The 22,327-nt window shown below is 43.9% G+C and overlaps 3 protein-coding genes across 4 annotated transcripts; 1 reads left to right on the forward strand and 2 right to left on the reverse strand.

The window, feature by feature from the left end:
• The first annotated feature begins 331 nt into the window (after positions 1–331).
• On the forward strand, positions 332–16,647 carry LOC135497601 (glycerophosphocholine cholinephosphodiesterase ENPP6-like). 2 transcript variants are annotated; one of them, XM_064787382.1, is made up of 10 exons: positions 332–583; positions 2,167–5,063; positions 5,968–6,248; positions 6,650–6,795; positions 7,049–7,220; positions 7,511–7,729; positions 7,910–8,004; positions 8,295–8,447; positions 15,973–16,054; positions 16,374–16,647. In XM_064787382.1, exons 3-10 carry the CDS (start codon positions 5,981–5,983, stop codon positions 16,535–16,537), a joined length of 1,299 nt encoding a protein of 432 aa, XP_064643452.1. In that variant the 5' UTR covers positions 332–583; positions 2,167–5,063; positions 5,968–5,980; the 3' UTR covers positions 16,538–16,647. The 2 variants fall into 2 exon arrangements, with proteins under 2 accessions (XP_064643452.1, XP_064643453.1); XM_064787383.1 differs by lacking the exons at positions 15,973–16,054; positions 16,374–16,647 and adding exons at positions 9,125–9,206; positions 9,526–9,689.
• On the reverse strand, positions 9,979–15,087 carry LOC135497599 (rho-related protein racA-like). Its single transcript, XM_064787381.1, has 11 exons — positions 15,010–15,087; positions 14,223–14,421; positions 13,849–14,017; positions 13,444–13,571; positions 13,032–13,131; positions 12,611–12,801; positions 12,082–12,277; positions 11,721–11,951; positions 10,921–11,024; positions 10,367–10,606; positions 9,979–10,191 (listed from the first exon to the last, which is right to left on the reverse strand). Exons 2-11 carry the CDS (start codon positions 14,403–14,405, stop codon positions 9,979–9,981), a joined length of 1,755 nt encoding a protein of 584 aa, XP_064643451.1. The 5' UTR covers positions 14,406–14,421; positions 15,010–15,087.
• On the reverse strand, positions 16,048–21,933 carry LOC135497598 (rho-related protein racA-like). The gene is made up of 11 exons (XM_064787380.1): positions 21,847–21,933; positions 21,058–21,256; positions 20,684–20,852; positions 20,280–20,407; positions 19,870–19,969; positions 19,449–19,639; positions 18,920–19,115; positions 18,559–18,789; positions 17,769–17,872; positions 17,215–17,454; positions 16,048–17,039 (listed from the first exon to the last, which is right to left on the reverse strand). The coding sequence occupies exons 2-11, from the start codon at positions 21,238–21,240 to the stop codon at positions 16,827–16,829; spliced, it is 1,755 nt and encodes a 584-aa protein (XP_064643450.1). The 5' UTR covers positions 21,241–21,256; positions 21,847–21,933; the 3' UTR covers positions 16,048–16,826.
• Between the last annotated feature and the right edge of the window lie 394 nt (positions 21,934–22,327).

The following is a 22,327-nucleotide window of genomic DNA, read 5'->3' on the forward strand; positions in this document are numbered from 1 at the left end:
TCGTTTTATTCAAGACCTCTGTTCAGAGCATTCAGTTACTTTAATTCATATAGATATTTCAAAAGAACACCACTGAATTTCCAAATTAACGACAAATCAAAATCATGATATCGCTTTTAGCACAATAAACATATTTGATATTCACGACGGGTAAAAGAAAAACCTACGCCCAGCCACACAATGCGCAACCTCATCCCAGGAGCAGTGACGCCCACTAATGACCGCTACGATCTTGGAACTACGTGTGGCGTTGTCAATCCCCAAAGCACTCATTGCGACGAGGTTGCAATCTCGCGAAGCTTTTATACTTAAAACCTGGCGAATTGTTATCAGTCTCTCTCTTCCTTTCGTTCCAGCTACACAATGGAGTCCCGACATATTTTAGTACAAGCCCTTTTGGTGGTGTGCTTGACGCACCTGGCGCATGGGATCTTCTTTACGAGTTCGAAGGAAAATGAATACCCGAGGATAGGTAGGCGCGGTTTCGTAGCACCCCGCCCGGACTTTGATTTAAATGATTCCAGAGATTTATACGATAACCGATTACTCGCAAAGGCGTTATTAATGGAACTGTCTGCGCGAGGTAAGTCATCAATTTTAAATATGTTCTTTATTGTGCTTACTTCTTGCTTACTTTTTCAAGATAGGAAAACAAACTTCTCCCAGTCGCCCGCGATGATATCTCGATCGATCAAGATGAAAAGTCAATCGATCGAGATATCAAGTCCTTCGATCGAGATATTTCAGCAAAGTCTTTTTTTCATGTTGACAAATTTCAAATACGACCTTTTTGTTTGTGACAGCTTTGTGCAGTTCAAGTTATCATGAATATGAAGTTAGTTGACACAAACGCGTAGAGTTGTCCGACATAGTCGTAACGTCATATCCTTGGCCTTTGAGTCGATTTCAGAATTATTTCCCGGTAGTATTAGTAGGCCTAATTAATGAAGCGACGTTATATCGGTGAAACTTCTACACGAACCATTCACTCAATTTAGTATGCTTATTATGCTTATTGTTTATTACTGGTACTTTGGTGTTGTTGCTTTTTTAGTGTTTCCTATGTTTGGTTGGTTTATTGTTGTTGTTTTTTTGTCCCTAAATTTTGATTGTTGTACATTGTACATCACCTGAGGAAGTAAGTGGCAAAAGGTGGTATGGTGCCATTTTTCCATTTCAAAATAACGAACTGCAAAGACCGGCTCCTGTTCCAAGTGTGTATTATAGAATGACGAAGGGCAACTGACCGAAAGGGCGTATAAAAAAAGACGGAAAATATATTTTTAGCGATTTTTATATTCGCGAATATACAAGTAGGTTAATTGCGAAGACACTCTAGCCAAACAGCTTCTCCGCTATTGGAGGATGCACCGCACCGAGAATTGGTTACTAATTCAATTATTGCGGGCGTTATTCAGAACACGCAAACCTGTTTTTTTCTAACAGTATCTGAAGTTAAGGAAATTTTCTAGAAGTAATTCCTATAAATAATTCATTTATTTTTAGGTGTCGCTGTTCTTTATGTTTTGTTTTATATGCATGGTGCATAATTATGTTCTTTTGAACAAGGTGAAGTAGTCCCCAGTGGGGGAGTATGGCTGTTCCATCGAATAGTTGGCGGATTTCTCATCGTGAGATCGACCAGCAAAAAAACCCTCATCGAACAGTTTTTGCTGAATTTGACACTTCTGTCGTAGGGGTTAGGGGTGGCAACACACATTACTTTTGCTTTCTCAATAAAGCCTTCTGTGTCCCATCTGTGGTAAAAAGCCATTACTCGAGAAGTATACACCTCACGAAGCTAATACTACCACGAGCATGTTCCTGGGAACAGCTTGTTCGATATCAAAGCCATTTTGAGGCGACAGTCTGGGAGAGTGTTCGTGTAAACTACATCGGAAATTCGAGCCTCCCTCTATGAGAACTGGCCATTTTCACAAACAATGAGACCGACTTAGCACCGTGAATTCGGTATGCTATACAACGGACCAATACCTCCGAGATAGGCCTACCATTCAAAACTACCTCTACGGAGATTTTTTCGCCCAAAGGCCCAATCGCGCATGGCCTATAAAACAGGCAGCCTGTTTTCAACTTTTGATAAATAAGCCACTCTGTTTCTCATTGAAGACAGTATTTGATTTGTCTTTCCTTTTCTATTTACAGGAGTCAAGCCTTTCAAATTACCGACACAAGTCGAACACGGAGCAGACGATTTCGATACAAAAACGAGGCAGATCCTGAACGAGGATACTCATAACGGATACCCACAAAATTAAACAAAGTCCATCAATCTGGATAAAATATTCAAACTGGAAACAGTTGCTGCTGTTAAGCAGGAAATGGTGAGAGTCACGTGATGACATTGTCACTTCCTGTAACCTGAAAGGACATAATCGGTGCTATTGAATTTCAAAACAGAACTTCTCAGAACTTTCTTGTTACGTCGCTTTAACTTCAAGTGGAGATTCAAATAATTTAACTGAGCGATGGTATTACTTTTTGGATTTTGGGGCACTTGCATAGGGCAAGTGATTCGCATTAAACCCCAAAGACACTTACTTATAATCATGTTAATTTCATTCTCATACACGAAATTTAAGAACATTTGTTTTACCGCAGAACAGCATCAGACATTTTCATAAAACATTTAATGCCTTCGAAAACATAGAAACAGTGAATAGGATAGGTGCATTACCAAAATGAATAAACATCACAAACCATGTTCTGCTCTGCGTAAGATTATTTGAATCCATACCAACCTTTCCATTGATTTTTCACACACAAGTGAAATTTTTATACCTAGGTTTATCCTATTAGGAAATTTGAGTACTCAGTGAGAGACCAAATGTTTTCCATCAAAACTCTGACAACCATTCGTCTAATTGTACCTGCAAGATTTCGATAGGAGGGTCACCTTTTATTTAGTCGAACTACTACAGTGTATTTAGAAGATTTATTATTTCCATACATGTATGTAGTTCCGGTGGATAGTGCCTCACTTTGACCATGTAGTAATATGTAGTGCCACTTTTTTATTAATAAGGAACCTCTCCTATTAATTTCAGCAAGGTAGAAAGACTTCAATGTCAGGTTCGTTTGTGGGCATTGTTTGTATGAGGCCCGCTCTGGTAATTGGTGATAAAGATGGCCGTGTCAAGGTCATCGCTGTGGCGCGTATATCTTATATCAGTGTATAAAGCAGCACCTTTTGAACTGATATTCAGTCCGTTTTTCACAATTGGACTCGAAAACCCCAAATTCAGATTGAAATCTGATTTGAACGGAAGGAACAGGCCTCTAATCCAAGAAGGTGATCATCACATTCACAGAGCACTTCCTCAACCACACCGCCTAGGCCCTATGCCAATCTTGTGACCTCTTTTTCTTTTTTGGAGTGACGGTGAAATTCCGATTGTCTAATATGTCTTAAACCAGCTATACAACAGATGGCAGACCCTTGAAATAGTCCACGCTTCATCAGGAAAAGCGCAGCGCCGGGCAAAGTTAATGTCAAGGTTTCATTTATAAATATGAAAATGTACACTAGCCTACATGTACTTTTATTTGGTGTTGATATTTTTTGTGTTATGCATTACCCAGTATCAGACCTGCTACTTTCCACTTACCTGCTATCTCATTATCTGCAAAAGACCAGCAAAGAGTGGCAGAAGCCCAGAACTTGCAGCAAGGGTGTTTGTGTGTTCCTTGGGCGGTTCCCAAACAGGGCAAAAGGGTATGAAATAAACTCACCCAAACACGGGACTGCCGACGCCCACCATATGCCCACCATACGTCGTCCGGCTGACCTCATTCTCTGGACCAATTCCATGCCAAGCGGGGTGCCGCCCACCGCTGGCGTCTTCGGCCGGTCTTACCAAGACCCGCCAGAAACAACTACCGACACAGGAAGGTTGCTTGTGTAAAAGTGGACAGAGACTGGTGAATGGTGAGGAAAAGAAGCAGTCACGGCAGGCTTGGATTTTGACAGGCTCGGAAAGATCATAACGCGGACGTAAAAGTGTCTCCGTGTGGACAGCTTAGCGTTTCTCCAGTGGAGGTTAGCGGCAGGCTTTCCTGCTGTAAATATTATCCCCGTCACATCTCACCCCTTGTCACCGAACCCACTACCTTTTAAGTCACCAGATCAATCGCTCTGCTCACAATTTACAAACCCACGACTCTCTTCCGCTGGGACTTACAAAGATCTCCCATCATAGTGAGCAAAATGTCAAGGAAATTACTGACTTTATGTAAATAAAGAGTTAATTCTTAGCAACATCGATAACGAAAGTCACCATTCGAAGAACAAAGTTCGAAAACCACTTATCATCATAAGTCATTTTTAACAGACAAGATCTGAGTTATCTCTGTTTGAAATTATCGTATTTCTGATATTTTAATATCGAGGAGTTTGCTCTCAGCGGGACTGGGACTGTCCAAGATTATTTTTTGGGAAATAACATTATGATTATACATTTTATGCTCAACCAGTGTATATATTATCAAACATTGAAGTTATACGCAAAGAAAAAAACATCGCTTTTGACTGAGAGTTTTGAATTGACAACATGGTCTTTGTTGGTTGGAATCTCCGGGGTTGGTTCGTGCTAAACAATCAATGGAGTTTTATCTAAAGTGGTCTTTAATGTCACGATGATATAGTGAGGTAGGAAAGTTCACATTAGGTCATTACCCGAGCTTTTATTTATTCACGCAACAGCTTCACAGATTTTGAAATAGCCCAGCATTACAACCGAAAATCAGCCATTCAAGTCCACTCTTGGAGGAACAAATGAGAGAGGTCAATGGTGAGATGACTGTCTGCCAAGAAGCGGATCTTCTTAGGATGCGTATAGTGTGGCACGTGAACCACCGATGCAGCCTGCGCCTCGACCTGTACTGAATCATAAGTGGAACACGGTCACGTTGAAATGACATACAATGACACATCGATAATCAAATTGTTGACCAACGAACCCGATTTGTTAAAAGGTGTCATGATATCAATAAAGGGACGATAAACGCGAGATCATTAGGTCCTGGGAACACTGAAAGCCGAGGTAGGTGTCCATTTGGTTGGGTGTACAGCGTTTGACAGTGATCCCTGAACATTTTCAGCGGCAGCTCTGGGCTTGGGGGGTAGATTCGAAATTTCACTGAAAATGTAATAACTTGTCGCATGTCAGTATTCTTCCTATCAATGAATAAAGGTTGAAACTATACATTGATGTATTGTATCCTTATGATATGTGACAGCATATTGGATATATTCGCCATAAGAATAACACATAAGAATAACGTGATCTCGTGACCATTATCTGTCTCTGGACATTTCTTCGCCTTTATTTTCTTCAACAAAGGGAGAAGACGTATGTCACTCAGTCACTTGAAAGATAAGGTTACCATGTAGACAAATTTCGGTCCATATTGTGAGAACAACAGGCCATGTCAGAAGCATGGACCTCTAGACTCGTATCTCTAGGATGTTACCGCAGGTGGTAAAGGTGGTTAAACTAGGCTCCCGAGGCAGGCCGATTTCGTCATCCTGTTCATCTTCCTCTCCATTAGGGAGAGGGACATGGCCAATACCACAGCACCCAAGAGGTGTAGATAAAACTTAACCTGCTTTCCAAGCTTACCGTCCAAGATGACACCGCAGATACACGGTGTCATCATAATCTGGCTGGTGCGTTCTACCTGTTGTGTTGTCGTGCTTATCATGTTTGCACTTACGTTATTACACAAGTGCATGCAGATAAGCCAAATCTCGGGCCAAATCACACACGGACGTGAGACTGATTTCCAATCACCCAGGAGTCACTTCAGATAATGGCTTCTAGCTTTGAGGGCACGCAGTTGAGAGGAACGTATCCTCAAGAATAAATAACCCCAGTTTCATTTAATCTTGGTATGCATGTTTTTTCATTAAATTCAACGATTCGATGAAAGATCTTCTCTCTCCAGACGAAACCAAAATATGTTCACCTTCGGTCCAGATCGCCTCTGGATATTGATGACGGTGGTCATCTTGGCAACAACTTCACCCCTACCAGGACCCGACGAACAACTTCGTCCAGCAGGCCGCAAAGTGATGCTTCTCCTGTTTGATGGAATGAGTTGGGACTATCCTGGTTATCCAGGTTTGACGGGGTTTCAACGATTGGCACGGTTAGGGGTAAAGGCACGCTACCTTATACCGGAGTTTCCGACAAATACGTTCCCGAATCATTACACCATAGACACGGGTAAGAAGTGTGTTTCACTTTCAAAGAGTGAATAAAATATCACAAACAAGACTATACAATAGTTCCGACAGCTTTACTTGTGAGTCGTGATCTATATATTTGCGGAGACGCACTGGCATGACTTGGGCGTCACACACGCATTGAATATATGATTGAACATAAGTTTCCCCAATCCAACCTCTACGGTAAAAAGTAATACATGTAGTTCCCCTGTAGAAGTACCCTGCTTGGCCCTGTACAAGTATTTATGGCCAAGCTGGAAAGAATAGCAACCCAATTTAAGATTGTTAGAATAAATGATGTGATACCCGGAATGCTGTAACTAGTGGTTTACGGTAATGACCCCAAACCGATATGCAGGTATCAGCATCGGTTGAGGTCTCCTTCAAATTCCTTTCAAGGTTTGCATGTGGAAAGTCATGGTATGATTGACAACAACATCTATGACTCAAAAACAGAAAAATACTTTTCGTTCCGCGGGGATAACTACTACAACCCGACGTGGTGGGACGGAGCAGAACCTTTCTGGATCACAGCTAAAATGCAGGTATATTCCCCGAATTCTAGCTTATCCTTTACATACCAGAAGCAAATAGCCTTTTCGTCAATACCTTTCTCTGGAAATTTATGCAAGTAGGAATCGTAAATGAACTTCCTTATGATGGGCAGGTGGAATTTTATGGAATCTGTATAGAGCATTGTTATAATTCTCAAGTGTATAGCGAAACCGCCGTTTTCAAGAAGAATCCCATGTGAAAGTATTGCCAACCAAATTATTATCTGGTGACTTTCCATTGAAGGGTATACGGACGCACCTCTTCTACTGGCTCGGCTGCACCCAAACTGTTAGAGGCATGACAGCTGACCACTGCGTCCCCTACCCCAGCTGGGGTAGTGTGGAGCATATCCCATTCATGGCCCACTTAGACGAGAGTCTGCACCTCTTACAGTACGACCAAACAGACTTTGTTGGTAAGTATGTAAGTAAGATAATTGTATTCGTCTGCTATGGTAATGCCTCGGCAAATTCGGCCGGCCGTGAGATCATTTTACCGGGTGATCGGCCACGCCCCGCAGAACTGACGAGACGGTGATGTAGTCGAACCAATCCTAGCCTCGCTTGGTACCACTATACCGGCACCGTTAACTATAGCGTACATTTGCTCCGCAGCAAATGCTAGCTATCCTCTCAGTGGGAGATTGGTTTCGAACGGTATGAACGGTATTCCAACTTCTTTGCTAAATACATGTGTATTTTCCAGCCCTGTACACCGACAACGTCGACCACAACGGTCATTTTTACGGTGTTCACACAGAACAACATAACACCTCCCTCCGCAATGTGGATGACGCCATCAACCACCTGGTGGATGAACTAGAAGTTAGAAACCTGACTGAAACCGTTGACGTCATTCTGCTCTCAGATCACGGAATGATGGACGCGAATCGAAGCCAATTGATCTACCTCGTGGACTACATCAGTGAGTGCAATCCAACTTGCGTATGCACTTGTTGTTAAGTATCTCGACGAATGTAGGTTGATTAATCCAATTCTGTTATTTCTCAACTAATTATATGAGTCACCTTGTCCGACTTTTGAACTTGACCATCTTTATCGATGTTCTTAACTCAATTCGATCGAGGTTTCATCTTCATGGCAGGTTACTGGCAATGGTATACTACGGACCTGGTGACAGTGAGCTCTGGCTGTGCGGCGTTGTTTCTTTGGCCGAAACGGCCCCAGCAGATTATGACGGTAAGTCCTATCCTGCTCCTGGAATTTCTGGTAGTCTAATGCCGCTAAGACTGTTGCTTAAATGGGGGCGTAACCTCGGTTAGAAGAGAACTTCGTATGCGAGAAATAGATTTTGCTCAAATGGGGGCGTAACCTAGGCAAGAAGAGAGAGCTGCGGAGGCGAGAAACGGGCTGTTACTCAAATGGGGCGTAACATAGGAAAAGGCCACTCAAATGTGACATATGTATCGGCACAGCATAAACGCGATTTACAAATAATACCCTTTGTTTATTCATCTTTTTGCGCTCAGATGTACGGTCTATTTGTAAACAAGCACCCGCACCTTCACGTCTACCTCAAGCAGCACTATTCTGACGTGCCCAACTGGCATTTTGGAGACAACGAACGGACACCGCCGATCTTACTAGTCGCTGACCCCGGCTGGTGTATCATCAGACCATTTGTAAGTATTTGACGTTGTTAAACGATATCATAAGCAGGTTTTGCGATAAGTACGAATAACGGAGTAAGAATACGAAGGTCAGTGGTGTCATCAAGTCCTCGTGCCGTGAAAGGAGGAGACCTTAGAATAGATGTTCACCTCCGGTCGGTCGCCTGTGTGAGGCTCTGCGCTAATTCATTTACGCGGCACTCGTAAATCATATTTTCTACTTAGATGCAGGAGAAATCAGCTAATCATCGATAAATGTACATTTAAACTTCGGACATCGTGGTGTCATAGCTCTTCTCAGGCTTGCAAAACCTGTCTATCATGACATTTCACGAACTACCGTCCTCAGTAACTGGATTTATTCACCTCTGCATGCATACTACCCTCACGCATGTCTTGATCGCTGATCAAAATGCCAAACAGACCAGGTGCTTTTGTTGATATGGCAATACCATTCGCTACCTTTTCTCAAGAAACAGTTGGGACTTCCTGTCAGAGGTTTGGGCCAATCATCAGGCGCCTATCATGCTGTTAGCCTGCATGCTTGTTCGGCGCAGAGAGCTGCACGCTCATGACTGAGTACTGTGCTTCTGATTGGTCAATATTATGCCTGTGACCTGATAGGAAATCTCTAATTGCTCCAGGTGACCTCTAATAAAAATCCTGTTGCTTTTTTCGTTGGATATTAGGACTTCTTCGTTCAAACTGGCAACCATGGTTGGAGCAACAATGAGCAAGAAATGAGGACGATTTTCATGGCATTTGGACCAGGTGAGTGTCGCCGAGTATCATTTTGATTGGGCGGTGTCAATAGTGACGTCATGGAAGTCTCCCGAAGTTCAAGCAAGGATCCGCGAAAAGTGAGTTGTCGCCAATTTGTGCGACAACCCCTCCAAACCATCCGACACGGTTCTGGATCAGAGAGTTTCACCGAGATAGCTAGATTTATAGCTGTGCTGTCACGTGTCTGAATACTCAATTTGTGCGACCTTCTTTATTAATTCATACGTATACAAAAATTGCGATATCTCGCTACATCCTACCGATTGGTTTTACAATATTTGAAAAAGAAATTTGCCTTCTTCTCCAGATTTTAAGAAAAACTACCTCGCCAAGCCTATTCATATGGTTGACATCTACCAACTCTACAGTAGAATCCTTGGTATGAAACAACAGACCAACAATGGCACCTGGAGTCGCGTGAGCAACATGATGACATGGAATACAGAAGACGTCACTGATGCGCTGACCTAGTAATCAGATTCAGGAGTTCATTTTCAAAGTGACTCATTCAATGCTCTACCTTTCCTTTCCTGCCAACACTACTGACGGGATCTGTTCGTTCGAAGAATTCTCGAATTTACACTGTTTATTTCAAAAGCTGCACCATCCTCAAAAGTCCTGAGTTGGTCAGTTGTATCCTCCTCCCCTCACACTTGGTCTGAGGTACAGAATGATGCTACATTACATTACATTTTATCATTCCTCGTTAGTGTCAGTGTGAGCCAATCACGTTTCCCTTCTATCCTCTATGTTGTTTTGATCACATGACCACACAACTCTCTCCAGCTTTCTCCATCTTCTTCTCGTACTCTTTAACCTCTTCCAAATATTTCAACGGCGGCCATCGATGCTCCTTCACATAATCACTATTTTCTTTTCCCAAAGCTGAAAACTCTGGCCTCCTCTCAAAGGCGATGTAGTTGGTTGAGATGAAGTGGAGGCACCAATAGGCTAACTGCTCTGCATTGTGTTGCTGAAACGGGAAAGAGCACATCAATATGTCGTATTGGAGTGACATTGTGTGACTTCTTGGAAGGAGGAAGCTGGCCAATCAACCATAGCGTCAGAAACAAGGCGCTAATTGGACAAACATCATCCAATCAAAGCAAAACACAGAAAACGATTGATTCGATAGGGTGAATACTGACCTGCGCACCGTGAAGCAGACCAATTACATCAATTTCCGATTTTTCAATATTTTTCACCACGGATCGGTCGACTTCTTTTGTAATGTAGAGCTCGCAAAGGTTCTTTAGCCGTGTTTGGAAGTATCTGTCGGCTGCAACTAGGAGGCCTACTGAATCACCAGACTCAATGGGAGCGTGGTCTGTGTAGAGGTACTCGATCAAGGCCAGGAAATTTTCCAGGGAGACATCAGGCACGATAATCTGAAGTATAACATGGTTTATATTAAGCCCAATCCAGGGAACTACAAGACGTAGGGTGGTGCGAAAGGGCCTGGCGGGGGCGAAAGGGTTTACATGGCCAACGTGCTTTCCTCGTCGTAGAATGAACGTTTCAATTTGATTTAGTTCCTTGGAAAGATACACTAATTCTGTTCTTGGACAGTGGACTGATCTCGCTACCTTTTCGGCTAATCACAAGACTGTTTTAATTTCTAGAGATGTTCAATCTTATTTGATTGATTCACTACAAGTTTCAATTCAATCTCCAAGCCTCGACCGAAGATTGGAGTTCGTACCTCTGGCATATGTGAGCTTCCCTCCGTGAAATGTTCACTAAACATAGCCGCCATGACTTCAGACCGACATGATAGGATGGTCTGGTGTCCATATACTTTCGCACCTAAAATGGACCAAAAATACATGCACTGAGGAATTTGTTCTGGCCTTAACAATAAAAACAGCTTCACATTGACATAGGCACCGTCGATCTATTAATAAGCGGTGATGGTCCGAAATGAATGATGATAATCGTATACCCATCTACAAGTAATCCAACTCGATGTGACATACTGTATCTGACACAGTGTTGTTAAGTGATTATCCAGTTACAGTATGTACACTCTAAGCATAATTTGTATAGTATAGGTTCTGTGCTTTATGCAATGTACTATTTGGTTGAGCAATTAATTCTAATCTGTCTATTGTATGCCACTGGCACGGGTCTCTTTTTGTTCCTAAGGTTGGCGGAGAGGCCATCAAGCCGTCTCATATGAAAAGTATTAACCTGTCGTGGTACCGTATGAAAGTGTGTTAGAAAAAAACCCAGACGTCTTGTGCATAGAGATATCTGTAAGATAAGTTAAAAGAAGGGAACGTCTAGGAAAAAGATGTTTGCCGGGTGTAGAAAGAGCGCGAGTAAAATGAAGGGAATTTGTGTGAAACAAGATGTCTGTCCGATGAGTATCAAAAACGGATCGCGTATGGGAAAAAGCGTCTTAGTTTAAGTTTAGACGGGAGCATGTATGGAAAAAGCTTGCTGCCAGGTGAAAGCGTTTTACGAAGTCCGATAGTGCAGTAACCTGTCGCTAGGACATACCTTCCACAAGGAACACAACATCAGCCATCGTGGACTGATTCATGAGCAGTTTCTTCATAGCTTGGCCGGTTTCATCATTCAGGGAGGTCCCTATGCTCGGGTTGAGGAAGTCCTCCTCGGTCAAGACGTTGTCGCATATGGTCACTAGGTAGGACATATCAAACATGCCCGCCACCTTCTTCAAGTCCATCAGCTCTTCGTCTGTGTGACTCTCCTCGAAGTTTGGTACACCTTTGAAAAGAACATATAACTGCTAAGTTACAGAGGTCGCTTCAAGAAAATGGAAATCTATTTCTCGCAGCCAAACAATTCCATTGCATCAATATTCGAATCCCCGTTAACAAATGGATCATTTACCTACCTGCGTACAGGAACTCGAGCACGTGAGTGAAAGTCTTCGCCGTAATATCATCACTCAGGGTGATGACCGTGCGAATCTTTCCAGACGCCCCGGTCTTCTCTTCTTTTATTCCAGCCAGACCTGACACCGTTCCAGAATTTATCTCCTCCCATGTGATTTTGTTGACGTGCGCTTGGATCTGTTTAAGTTGGTTGTTCTGCAAAATATATCGAAAATCGAAAACTGAGGGGAGAAAGGAGATCGCCGGAAGAACCGTATTCGGAACACTCGGCAGGGACGTCTAAGTAGCCCATGGTGTGAGAGCTTCTTTCCTCCAGCAGCAATTTGGGACGTCTCGACAGGTATTGACCAATAAGAAGAGAGCTATCATGCTTGATCGGCACAGACAAGCAGGGCCATGATCACATATGGGGGTTTGATTGGTTAAAACCTGTCACCTGACCGGAAGTCCTACATGATTTCTGCTTGAGGAATGTGGCGAATTGTCAAAAACAAAATCTTAATCTACAAAGATGGGGTTGTCTCTTACCGGGGCCGGGGGCGTCACACCAAGGACCCTGCAAAACAACCTCGACGCGCAACACAGCAAGCATTTGTGCGCCTCCAGACGGTAGTTTCCCTGGATGACGAATGCGACATCAGCGTGGCGGGGGTTCTCCAACATTTTCTGCCAGTCCGGACCAAACGACGACGTCTGCACTTCAATCCAGGGCGCCCGACCTGAAAAGGTAGAAGAATATTCTAGTAGTAGTGCAAGATGATCGCCATGCGTCTTGTCCGTTTCAAGTACTGAGCCGGTTGCCCTGACGTCTTTGGCACAAAGGTCGAGGACATTAGTCCTTGAGAAAGGACACAACTTTCGGAACCAGAGTTACAAAAGGTGCCGGTGGTGCTTTAAAACACCATTCATGTGCCAGTTCCAAAATCGATTAGGACGGTTGGTGTCTTACCTGTCTCGGGCATCACTGGTGGTAGCAGCGTGGATTTCTTCTTCTTGCCGGAGAAGAAGCCCTTGGCTTTCGCTGGACGTGATGATAGGGCGGCATGGGCCTGAAAATATACGTGAATCGGTCATTAGTACGGGACTGCAAATGCTGTGATGTGGAAAGAAGCGAGAATGAAGTGCATGGGCCTCTTCGCGGGTGATCAAAATCTGTTCTGTTAATTTTACTCATTGGCAACACGAACCGTGCCACCTCCTTCTCCATACACGGTCCTTTCAATTATGAAACAGCTGTAGCAGTAAAAAATTTCCCCCTGGAAGAAGTGTTTGATCCGATTGTATTTTCACGGGTTGTGTTATACTGTAGTTGAGGCAATGACCGTCAAATAGCTCAGAGACCAAGGACCAGGTCGACTTACCGCTTTGTTGAAGCAGTATTTGACACCTTGCTGTGTGAGGGCGCTGCATTCGCAATACTCCATCCCCAACGATTTTGCAAGCTTCTCGGCTTCTAATTTACTCACTGGGGTTCTTTCATCTCGCAAGTCTGCAAAATTAAATTGCACAAACTTGGCATCAATGGATTGAATAAGTGGCCATGGTGCAGGCCATCGGGAAAACATCGGGGGAAAAAACGAAAAATGAAAACAAACGCAGCTGGTAGCAAATACATTCTGGAGACAGCATATACGGTCGTTCCGGCAAGGTTTCGTACTTTCTAGAATGGCGCAATCGGATGCCTCGGTAGTCTAGAAGCGATGAACCTGATCCTCCTATGTTGTTTAAAGCTGAACCGTCACTTATTTCGTAAAGGTACGACTTACCTCCTTTACACCCAATCAGGAGCCTGGGCGTATGTGGACAATTATGGCTGATTTCTGGGTCCCATTTAGCGGCAATGTTCTCGAACGAGTCGCGTGATGCAATAGAGAAGCAGACGAAAAAGACGTCCGTCTGGGGGTACGACAGGGGGCGCAACCTGTCGTAGTCCTCCTGAAAAAGAGTAAGTGTCATTATTCTGTTTCTGTGTCACCCACCCGTGGGCATGATAGTCTGAAATGGAATTATCTCGTTCCGCAACGTAGCTCTCCATCTGTCTCGGGAGACTCAGGGAAGGACGGGACAAACGAAAACTAGTCCTAGCTGGATATCAATCATTCGGTTTACTACCAAGATTCGTCAGTGCTTTTGCACTTACCTGTCCTGCCGTATCCCAGAGAGCAATATTCACTGGTTTTCCATCAAACATGACATTTGCCCAGTTGATGTCGAACACCGTTGGAACATACTCTCTGGGGAAGGATTCAGTGGTGTAAGAGATCAGCAAGCAACTTTTCCCAACCCCACCATCTCCGACTACGACTAACTTTAAGTTCTCCATCTTAATCTTAACTAAACTAAAAGATAAGAACGTATAAAGTATTAAAAGCGCAATAGAATTGTACTTGATCCTCATACTCCCAACTTGAGAGAGACGCCCAACCATCCAACCGATCGAGGAATTTCCTTTATCATTATGGCGTTGTGGTTGACGTTCTCAGCCGAGAGCGGCTCGATTGATAGGCGACAGACAGAAATTTAGCACGGTGACTCGGAACTGGACCTGACTTATGAACTGCCTCAGGAGTTTAGGAGGAAGAATGGGATGCGGGGACAGACCGGGAGAACGCACCGGGTGGTAAACGATAAAGAAAGAAGGGAACCTGTATGGAAAAGGCGACTTGGCGGCGAAGTAGGCAGGATGACCGGCGCACAAAGGGTCTAATATAGTGCTGAGGGGAGGATGAGCGCCGCAGAAAAGGCCTAATGATAAGTTTTCCTAGTTGATGCTAGAGGGAAGACCATGATTAAAAGATAGGGGTATGAAATGAAATGGTATAGGGCCAGGCCAGGAATTAAATAGGGGCACAAGTGGGCCCCAGTGGCAGTGACTATGAGGGTTGATGTACCAAAGGGTAATAGATCACAGTTATGTTATGGCCTACCTTTCTTTTTCAAGTGATGTAGCTGAAAAATTGCAGAAAATTCGTGTTTTTACCTCCCTGTATTGCCAGTTTCAACACAAGCGGTCTTCTGGCTTTAAGTCATTGACACTCTATTCATATACTGCCAGGATCCTAAAAATACCAACCAATAGAATTGTGTTACTATTTTGAGAAAACGAGGAAAATCCGAATGCTTCCGAAGCAATCTCCCGGGCGCCGGGCCAAATGTCCAATTTACAAGCGCCGCTGAAATTGTCATATAGCCCCTCTGCCACAGTTTGATCGTCCACACACTGATCCAGTGTGTATAGTGCGCTGCTTGTAACATGGATTGAAAAGCCTTCTTATTATGTTTCGATAAGAAAACATTTTAAGGGTGTTGTGATAGTTTTTTTCATAACACTGTGAAGTGTATATGTGTCAAACAGTTACGATACCCACTATGACCATTGTCGGCCGGCGATTGTTCCTATTGTTGAGAGGTGACTGGCGAGCCAACTGTGGTAGCGACAGTAGGCCGAGTTAGGCTTGCCGACGCTTGGAGATTGCTTCCGAAGTTCTCCGAGCGGAGAAATAAATTCGCGCATGCGTACTCACGAGGGGAAGCCGTATAATTTTCCGAACAAAGACGTTATTATTTTGTATAATATACTGTTTTCTGCGGCAAATCGCTGAAATTGTTCCTCACCAAACTTACTGGCAATATCCGAGTCCTCCTCTAAACTGTGGATCTGGTCGAACTCGGGTGACGAAGTTGGAACATTTTCAGATTTTCTGCATGCATAGATCCAGTGCATTTTCTACGTGTAATTCCAGATCCAGGAATAATTTTTGATGTTTTTTTCATGACTGAGTACTGTGCTTCTGATTGGTCAATATTATGCCTGTGACCTGATAGGAAATCTCTAATCGCTCCAGGTGACCTATAATAAAAATCCTGTTGCTTTTTTCGTTGGATATTAGGACTTCTTCATTCAAACTGGCAACCATGGTTGGAGCAACAATGAGCAAGAAATGAGGACGATTTTCATGGCATTTGGACCAGGTGAGTGTCGCCGAGTATCATTTTGATTGGACGGTGTCAATAGTGACGTCATGGAAGTCTCCCGAAGTTCAAGCAAGGATCCGCGAAAAGTGAGTTGTCGCCAATTTGTGCGACAACCCCTCCAAACCATCCGATTCGGTTCTGGATCAGAGAGTTTCACCGAGATAGCTAGATTTATAGCTGTGCTGTCACGTGTCTGAATACTCAATTTGTGCGACATTCTTTATTAATTCATACGTATACAAAAATTGCGATATCTCGCTACATCCTACCGATTGGTTTTACAATATTTGAAAAAGAAATTTGCCTTCTTCTCCAGATTTTAAGAAAAACTACCTCGCCAAGCCAATTCATATGGTTGACATCTACCAACTCTACAGTAGAATCCTTGGTATGAAACAACAGACCAACAATGGCACCTGGAGTCGCGTGAGCAACATGATGACATGGAATACTGAAGACGTCACTGATGCGCTGACCTAGTAATCAGATTCAGGAGTTCATTTCAAAGTGACTCATTCAATGTTCTACCTTTCCTTTCCTGCCAACACTACTGACGGGATCTGTTCGTTCGAAGAATTCTCGAATTTACACTGTTTATTTCAAAAGCTACACCATCCTCAAAAGTCCTGAGTTGGTCAGTTGTATCCTCCTCCCCTCACACTTGGTCTGAGGTTCAAAATGCTGCTACATTACATATACATTTTATCATTCCTCGTTAGTGTCAGTGTGAGCCAATCACGTTTCCCTTCTCTCCTCTATGTTGTTTTGATCACATGACCACACAACTCTCTCCAGCTTTCTCCATCTTCTTCTCGTACTCTTTAACCTCTTCCAAATATTTCAACGGCGGCCATCGATGCTCCTTCACATAATCACTATTTTCTTTTCCCAAAGCTGAAAACTCTGGCCTCCTCTCAAAGGCGATGTAGTTGGTTGAGATGAAGTGGAGGCACCAATAAGCTAACTGCTCTGCATTGTGTTGCTGAAACGGGAAAGAGCACATCAATATGTCGTATTTGAGTGATCTTGTGTGACTTCTTGGAAGGAGGAAGCTGGCCAATCAATAATAGCGTCAGAAACAAGGCGCTAATTGGACAAACATCATCCAATCAAAGCAAAACACAGAAAACGATTGATTCGATAGGGTGAATACTGACCTGCGCACCGTGAAGCAGACCAATTACATCAATTTCCGATTTTTCAATATTTTTCACCACGGATCGGTCGACTTCTTTTGTAATGTAGAGCTCGCAAAGGTTCTTTAGCCGTGTTTGGAAGTATCTGTCGGCTGCAACTAGGAGGCCTACTGAATCACCAGACTCAATGGGAGCGTGGTCTGTGTAGAGGTACTCGATCAAGGCCAGGAAATTTTCCAGGGAGACATCAGGCACGATAATCTGAAGTATAACATGGTTTATATTAAGCCCAATCCAGGGAACTACAAGACGTAGGGTGGTGCGAAAGGGCCTGGCGGGGGCGAAAGGGTTTACATGGCCAACGTGCTTTCCTCCTCGTAGAATGAGCGTTTCAATCTGATTTAGTTCCTTGGAAAGATACACTAATTCTGTTCTTGGACAGTGGACTGATCTCGCTACCTTTTCGGCTAATCACAAGACTGTTTTAATTTCTAGAGATGTTCAATCTTATTTGATTGATTCACTGCAAGTTTCAACTCAATCTCCAAACCTCGACCGAAGATTGGAATTCGTACCTCTGGCATATGTGAGCTTCCCTCCGTGAAATGTTCACTAAACATAGCCGCCATGACTTCAGACCGACATGATAGGATGGTCTGGTGTCCATATACTCGTGCACCTAAAATGGACCCAAAAAATACATGCACTGAGGAATTTGTTCTGGCCTTAACAATAAAAACAGCTTCACATTGACATAGGCACCGTCGATCTATTAATAAGCGGTGATGGTCCAAAATGAATGATGATAATCGTATACCCATCTACAAGTAATCCAACTCGATGTGACATACTGTATCTGACACAGTGTTGTTAAGTGATTGTCCAATTACAGTATGTACACTCTAAGCATAATTTGTATAGTATAGGTTCTGTGCTTTATGCAATGTATTATTTGGTTGAGCACTAAATTCTAATCTGTCTATTGTATGCCACTGGCACAGGTCTCTTTTTGTTCCTAAGGTTGGCGGAGAGGCCATCAAGCCGTCTCATATGAAAAGTATAAACCTGTCGTGGTACCGTATGAAAGTGTGTTAGAAAAAAACCCAGACGTCTTGTGCATAGAGATATCTGTAAGATAAGTTAAAAGAAGGGAACGTCTAGGAAAAAGATGTTTGCCGGGTGTAGAAAGAGCGCGAGAAAAATGAAGGGAATTTGTGTGAAACAAGATGAGTATCAAAAACGGATCGCGTATGGGAAAAAGCGTCTAGATTAAGTTTAGACGGGAGCGTGTATGGAAAAAGCTCGCTGCCAGGTGAAAGCGTTTTACGAAGTCCGATAGTGCAGTAACCTATCGCTAGGACATACCTTCCACAAGGAACACAACATCAGCCATCGTGGACTGATTCATGAGCAGTTTCTTCATAGCTTGGCCGGTTTCATCATTCAGGAAGGTCCCTATGCTCGGGTTGAGGAAGTCCTCCTCGGTCAAGACGTTGTCGCATATGGTCACTAGGTAGGACATATCAAACATGCCCGCCACCTTCTTCAAGTCTATCAGCTCTTCGTCTGTGTGACTCTCTTCGAAGTTTGGTACACCTTTGAAAAGAACATATAACTGCTAAGTTACAGAGGTCGCTTCAAGAAAATGGAAATCTATTTCTCGCAGCCAAACAATTCCATTACATCAATATTCGAATCCCCGTTAACAAATGGATCATTTACCTACCTGCGTACAGGAACTCGAGCACGTGAGTGAAAGTCTTCACCGTGATGTCATCACTCAGGGTGATGACCGTGCGAATCTTTCCAGACGCCCCTGTCTTCTCTTCTTTTATTCCAGCCAGACCTGACACCGTTCCAGAATTTATCTCCTCCCATGTGATTTTGTTGACGTGCGCTTGGATCTGTTTAAGTTGGTTGTTCTGCAAAATATATCGAAAATCGAAAACTGAGGGAAGAAATGAGATCGCCGGAAGAACCGTATTCGGAACACTCGGCAGGGACGTCTAAGTAGCCCATGGTGTGAGAGCTTCTTTCCTCCAGCAGCAATTTGGGACGTCTCGACAGGTATTGACCAATAAGAAGAGAGCTATCATGCTTGATCGGCACAGACAAGCAGGGCCATGATCACATACGGGGGTTTGATTGGTTAAAACCTGTCACCTGACCGGAAGTCCTACATGATTTCTGCTTGAGGAATGTGGCGAATTGTCAAAAACAAAATATTAATCTACAAAGATGGGGTTGTCTCTTACCGGGGCCGGGGGCGTCACACCAAGGACCCTGCAAAACAACCTCGACGCGCAACACAGCAAGCATTTGTGCGCCTCCAGACGGTAGTTTCCCTGGATGACGAATGCGACATCAGCGTGGCGGGGGTTCTCCAACATTTTCTGCCAGTCCGGACCAAACGACGACGTCTGCACTTCAATCCAGGGCGCCCGACCTGAAAAGGTAGAAGAATATTCTAGTAGTAGTGCAAGATGATCGCCATGCGTTTTGTCCGTTTCAAGTACTGAGCCGGTTGCCCTGACGTCTTTGGCACAAAGGCCGAGGACATTAGTCCTTGAGAAAGGACACAACTTTCGGAACCAGAGTTACAAAAGGTGCCGGTGGTGCTTTAAAACACCATTCATGTGCCAGTTCCAAAATCGATTAGGACGGTTGGTGTCTTACCTGTCTCGGGCATCACTGGTGGTAGCGGCGTGGATTTCTTCTTCTTGCCGGAGAAGAAGCCCTTGGCTTTCGCTGGACGTGATGATAGGGCGGCATGGGCCTGAAAATATACGTGAATCGGTCATTAGTACGGGACTGCAAATGTTGTGATGTGGAAAGAAGCGAGAATGAAGTGCATGGGCCTCTTCGCGGGTGATCAAAATCTGTTGTTAATTTTACTCATTGGCAACACGAACCGTGCCACCTCCTTCTCCATACACGGTCCTTTCAATTATGAAACAGCTGAAGCAGTAAAAAATGTCTCCCTGGAAGAAGTGTTTGATCCGATTGTATTTTCACGGGTTGTGTTATACTGTAGTTGAGGCAATGACCGTCAAATAGCTCAGAGACCAAGGACCAGGTAGACTTACCGCTTTGTCGAAGCAGTATTTGACACCTTGCTGTGTGAGGGCGCTGCATTCGCAATACTCCATCCCCAACGATTTTGCAAGCTTCTCGGCTTCTAATTTACTCACCGGGGTTCTTTCATTACGCAAATCTGCAAAATTAAATTGCACAAACTTGGCATCAATAGATTGAATAAGTGGCCATGGTGCAGGCCATCGGGAAAACATCGGGAAAAAAACGAAAAATGAAAACAAACGCAGCTGGTAGCATATACATTCTGGAGACAGCATATACGGTCGTTCCGGCAAGGTTTCGTACTTTCTAGAATGGCGCAATCGGATGCCTCGGTAGTCTAGAAGCGACGAACCTGATCCTCCTATGTTGTTTAAAGCTGAACCGTCACTTATTTCGTAAAGGTACAACTTACCTCCTTTACACCCAATCAGGAGCCTGGGCGTATGTGGACAATAATGGCTGATTTCTGGGTCCCATTTAGCGGCAATGTTCTCGAACGAGTCGCGTGATGCAATAGAGAAGCAGACGAAAAAGACGTCCGTCTGGGGGTACGACAGGGGGCGCAACCTGTCGTAGTCCTCCTGAAAAAGAGTAAGTGTCATTATTCTGTTTCTGTGTCACCCACCCGTGGGCATGATAGTCTGAAATGGAATTATCTCGTTCCGCAACGTAGCTCTCCTTCTGTCTCGGGAGACTCAGGGAAGGACGGGACAAACGAAAACTAGTCCTAGCTGGATATCAATCATTCGGTTCACTACCAAGATTCGTCAGTGCTTTTGCACTTACCTGTCCTGCCGTATCCCAGAGACCAATATTCACTGGTTTTCCATCAAACATGACATTTGCCGAGTAGTTGTCGAACACCGTTGGAACATACTCTCCGGGGAAAGATTCAGTGGTGTAAGAGATCAGCAAGCAACTTTTCCCAACCCCACCATCTCCGACTACGACTAACTTTAAGTGCTCCATCTTAATCTTAACTAAACTAAAAGATAAGAACGTATAAAGTATTAAAAGCGCAATAGAATTGTACTTGATCCTCATGCTCCCAACTTGAGAGAGACGCCCAACCATCCAACCGGTCGAGGAATTTCCTTTATCATTCTGGCGTTGTTATTGACGTTTCCAGCCGAGAGCGGTTCGATGGATGGGCGACCGACAGAAATTTAGCATGGTGACTCGGAACTGGACCCGACTTATGAACTGCCTCAGGAGTTTAGGAGGAAGAATGGGATGCCGGGACAGACCGGGAGAACGCACCGGGTGGTAAACGATAAAGAAAGAAGGGAACCTATATGGAAAAGGCGGACCTTGGCGGCGAAGTAAGTAGGATGACCGGCGTACAAAGGGTCTAATATAGTGCTGAGGGGAGGATGAGCGCCGCAGAAAAGGCCTAATGATAAGTTTTCCTAGTTGATGGTAGAGGGAAGACCATGATTAAAAGATAGGGGTATGAAATGAAATGGTATAGGGCCAGGCCAGGAATTAAATAGGGGCACAAGTGGGCCCCAGTGGCAGTGACTATGAGGGTTGATGTACCAAAGGGTAATAGATCACAGTTATGTTATGGCCTACCTTTCTTTTTCAAGTGATGTAGCTGAAAAATTGCAGAAAATTCGTGTTTTTACCTCCCTGTATTGCCAGTTTCAACACAAGCGGTCTTCTGGCTTTAAGTCATTGACACTCTATTCATATACTGCCAGGATCCTAAAAATACCAACCAATAGAATTGTGTTACTATTTTGAGAAAACGAGAAAATCCGAATGCTTCCGAAGCAATCTCCCGGCCCGGGCGCCGGGCCAAATGTCCAATTTACAAGCGCCGCTGAAATTGTCCTATAGCCCCTCTGCCACAGTTTGATCGTCCACGCACTGATCCAGTGTGTATAGTGCGCTGCTTGTAACATGGATTGAAAAGCCTTCTTATTATGTTTCGATAAGAAAACATTTTAAGGATGTTGTGATAGTTTCTTCATAACACTGTGAAGTGTATATGTGTCAAACAGTTACGATACCCACTATAACCATTGTCGGCCGGCGATTGTTCAATCATTGT

Source organism: Lineus longissimus, chromosome 13, assembly GCF_910592395.1.
Source record: "Lineus longissimus chromosome 13, tnLinLong1.2, whole genome shotgun sequence".
Classification (NCBI taxonomy): Eukaryota; Metazoa; Nemertea; class Pilidiophora; order Heteronemertea; family Lineidae; genus Lineus; species Lineus longissimus.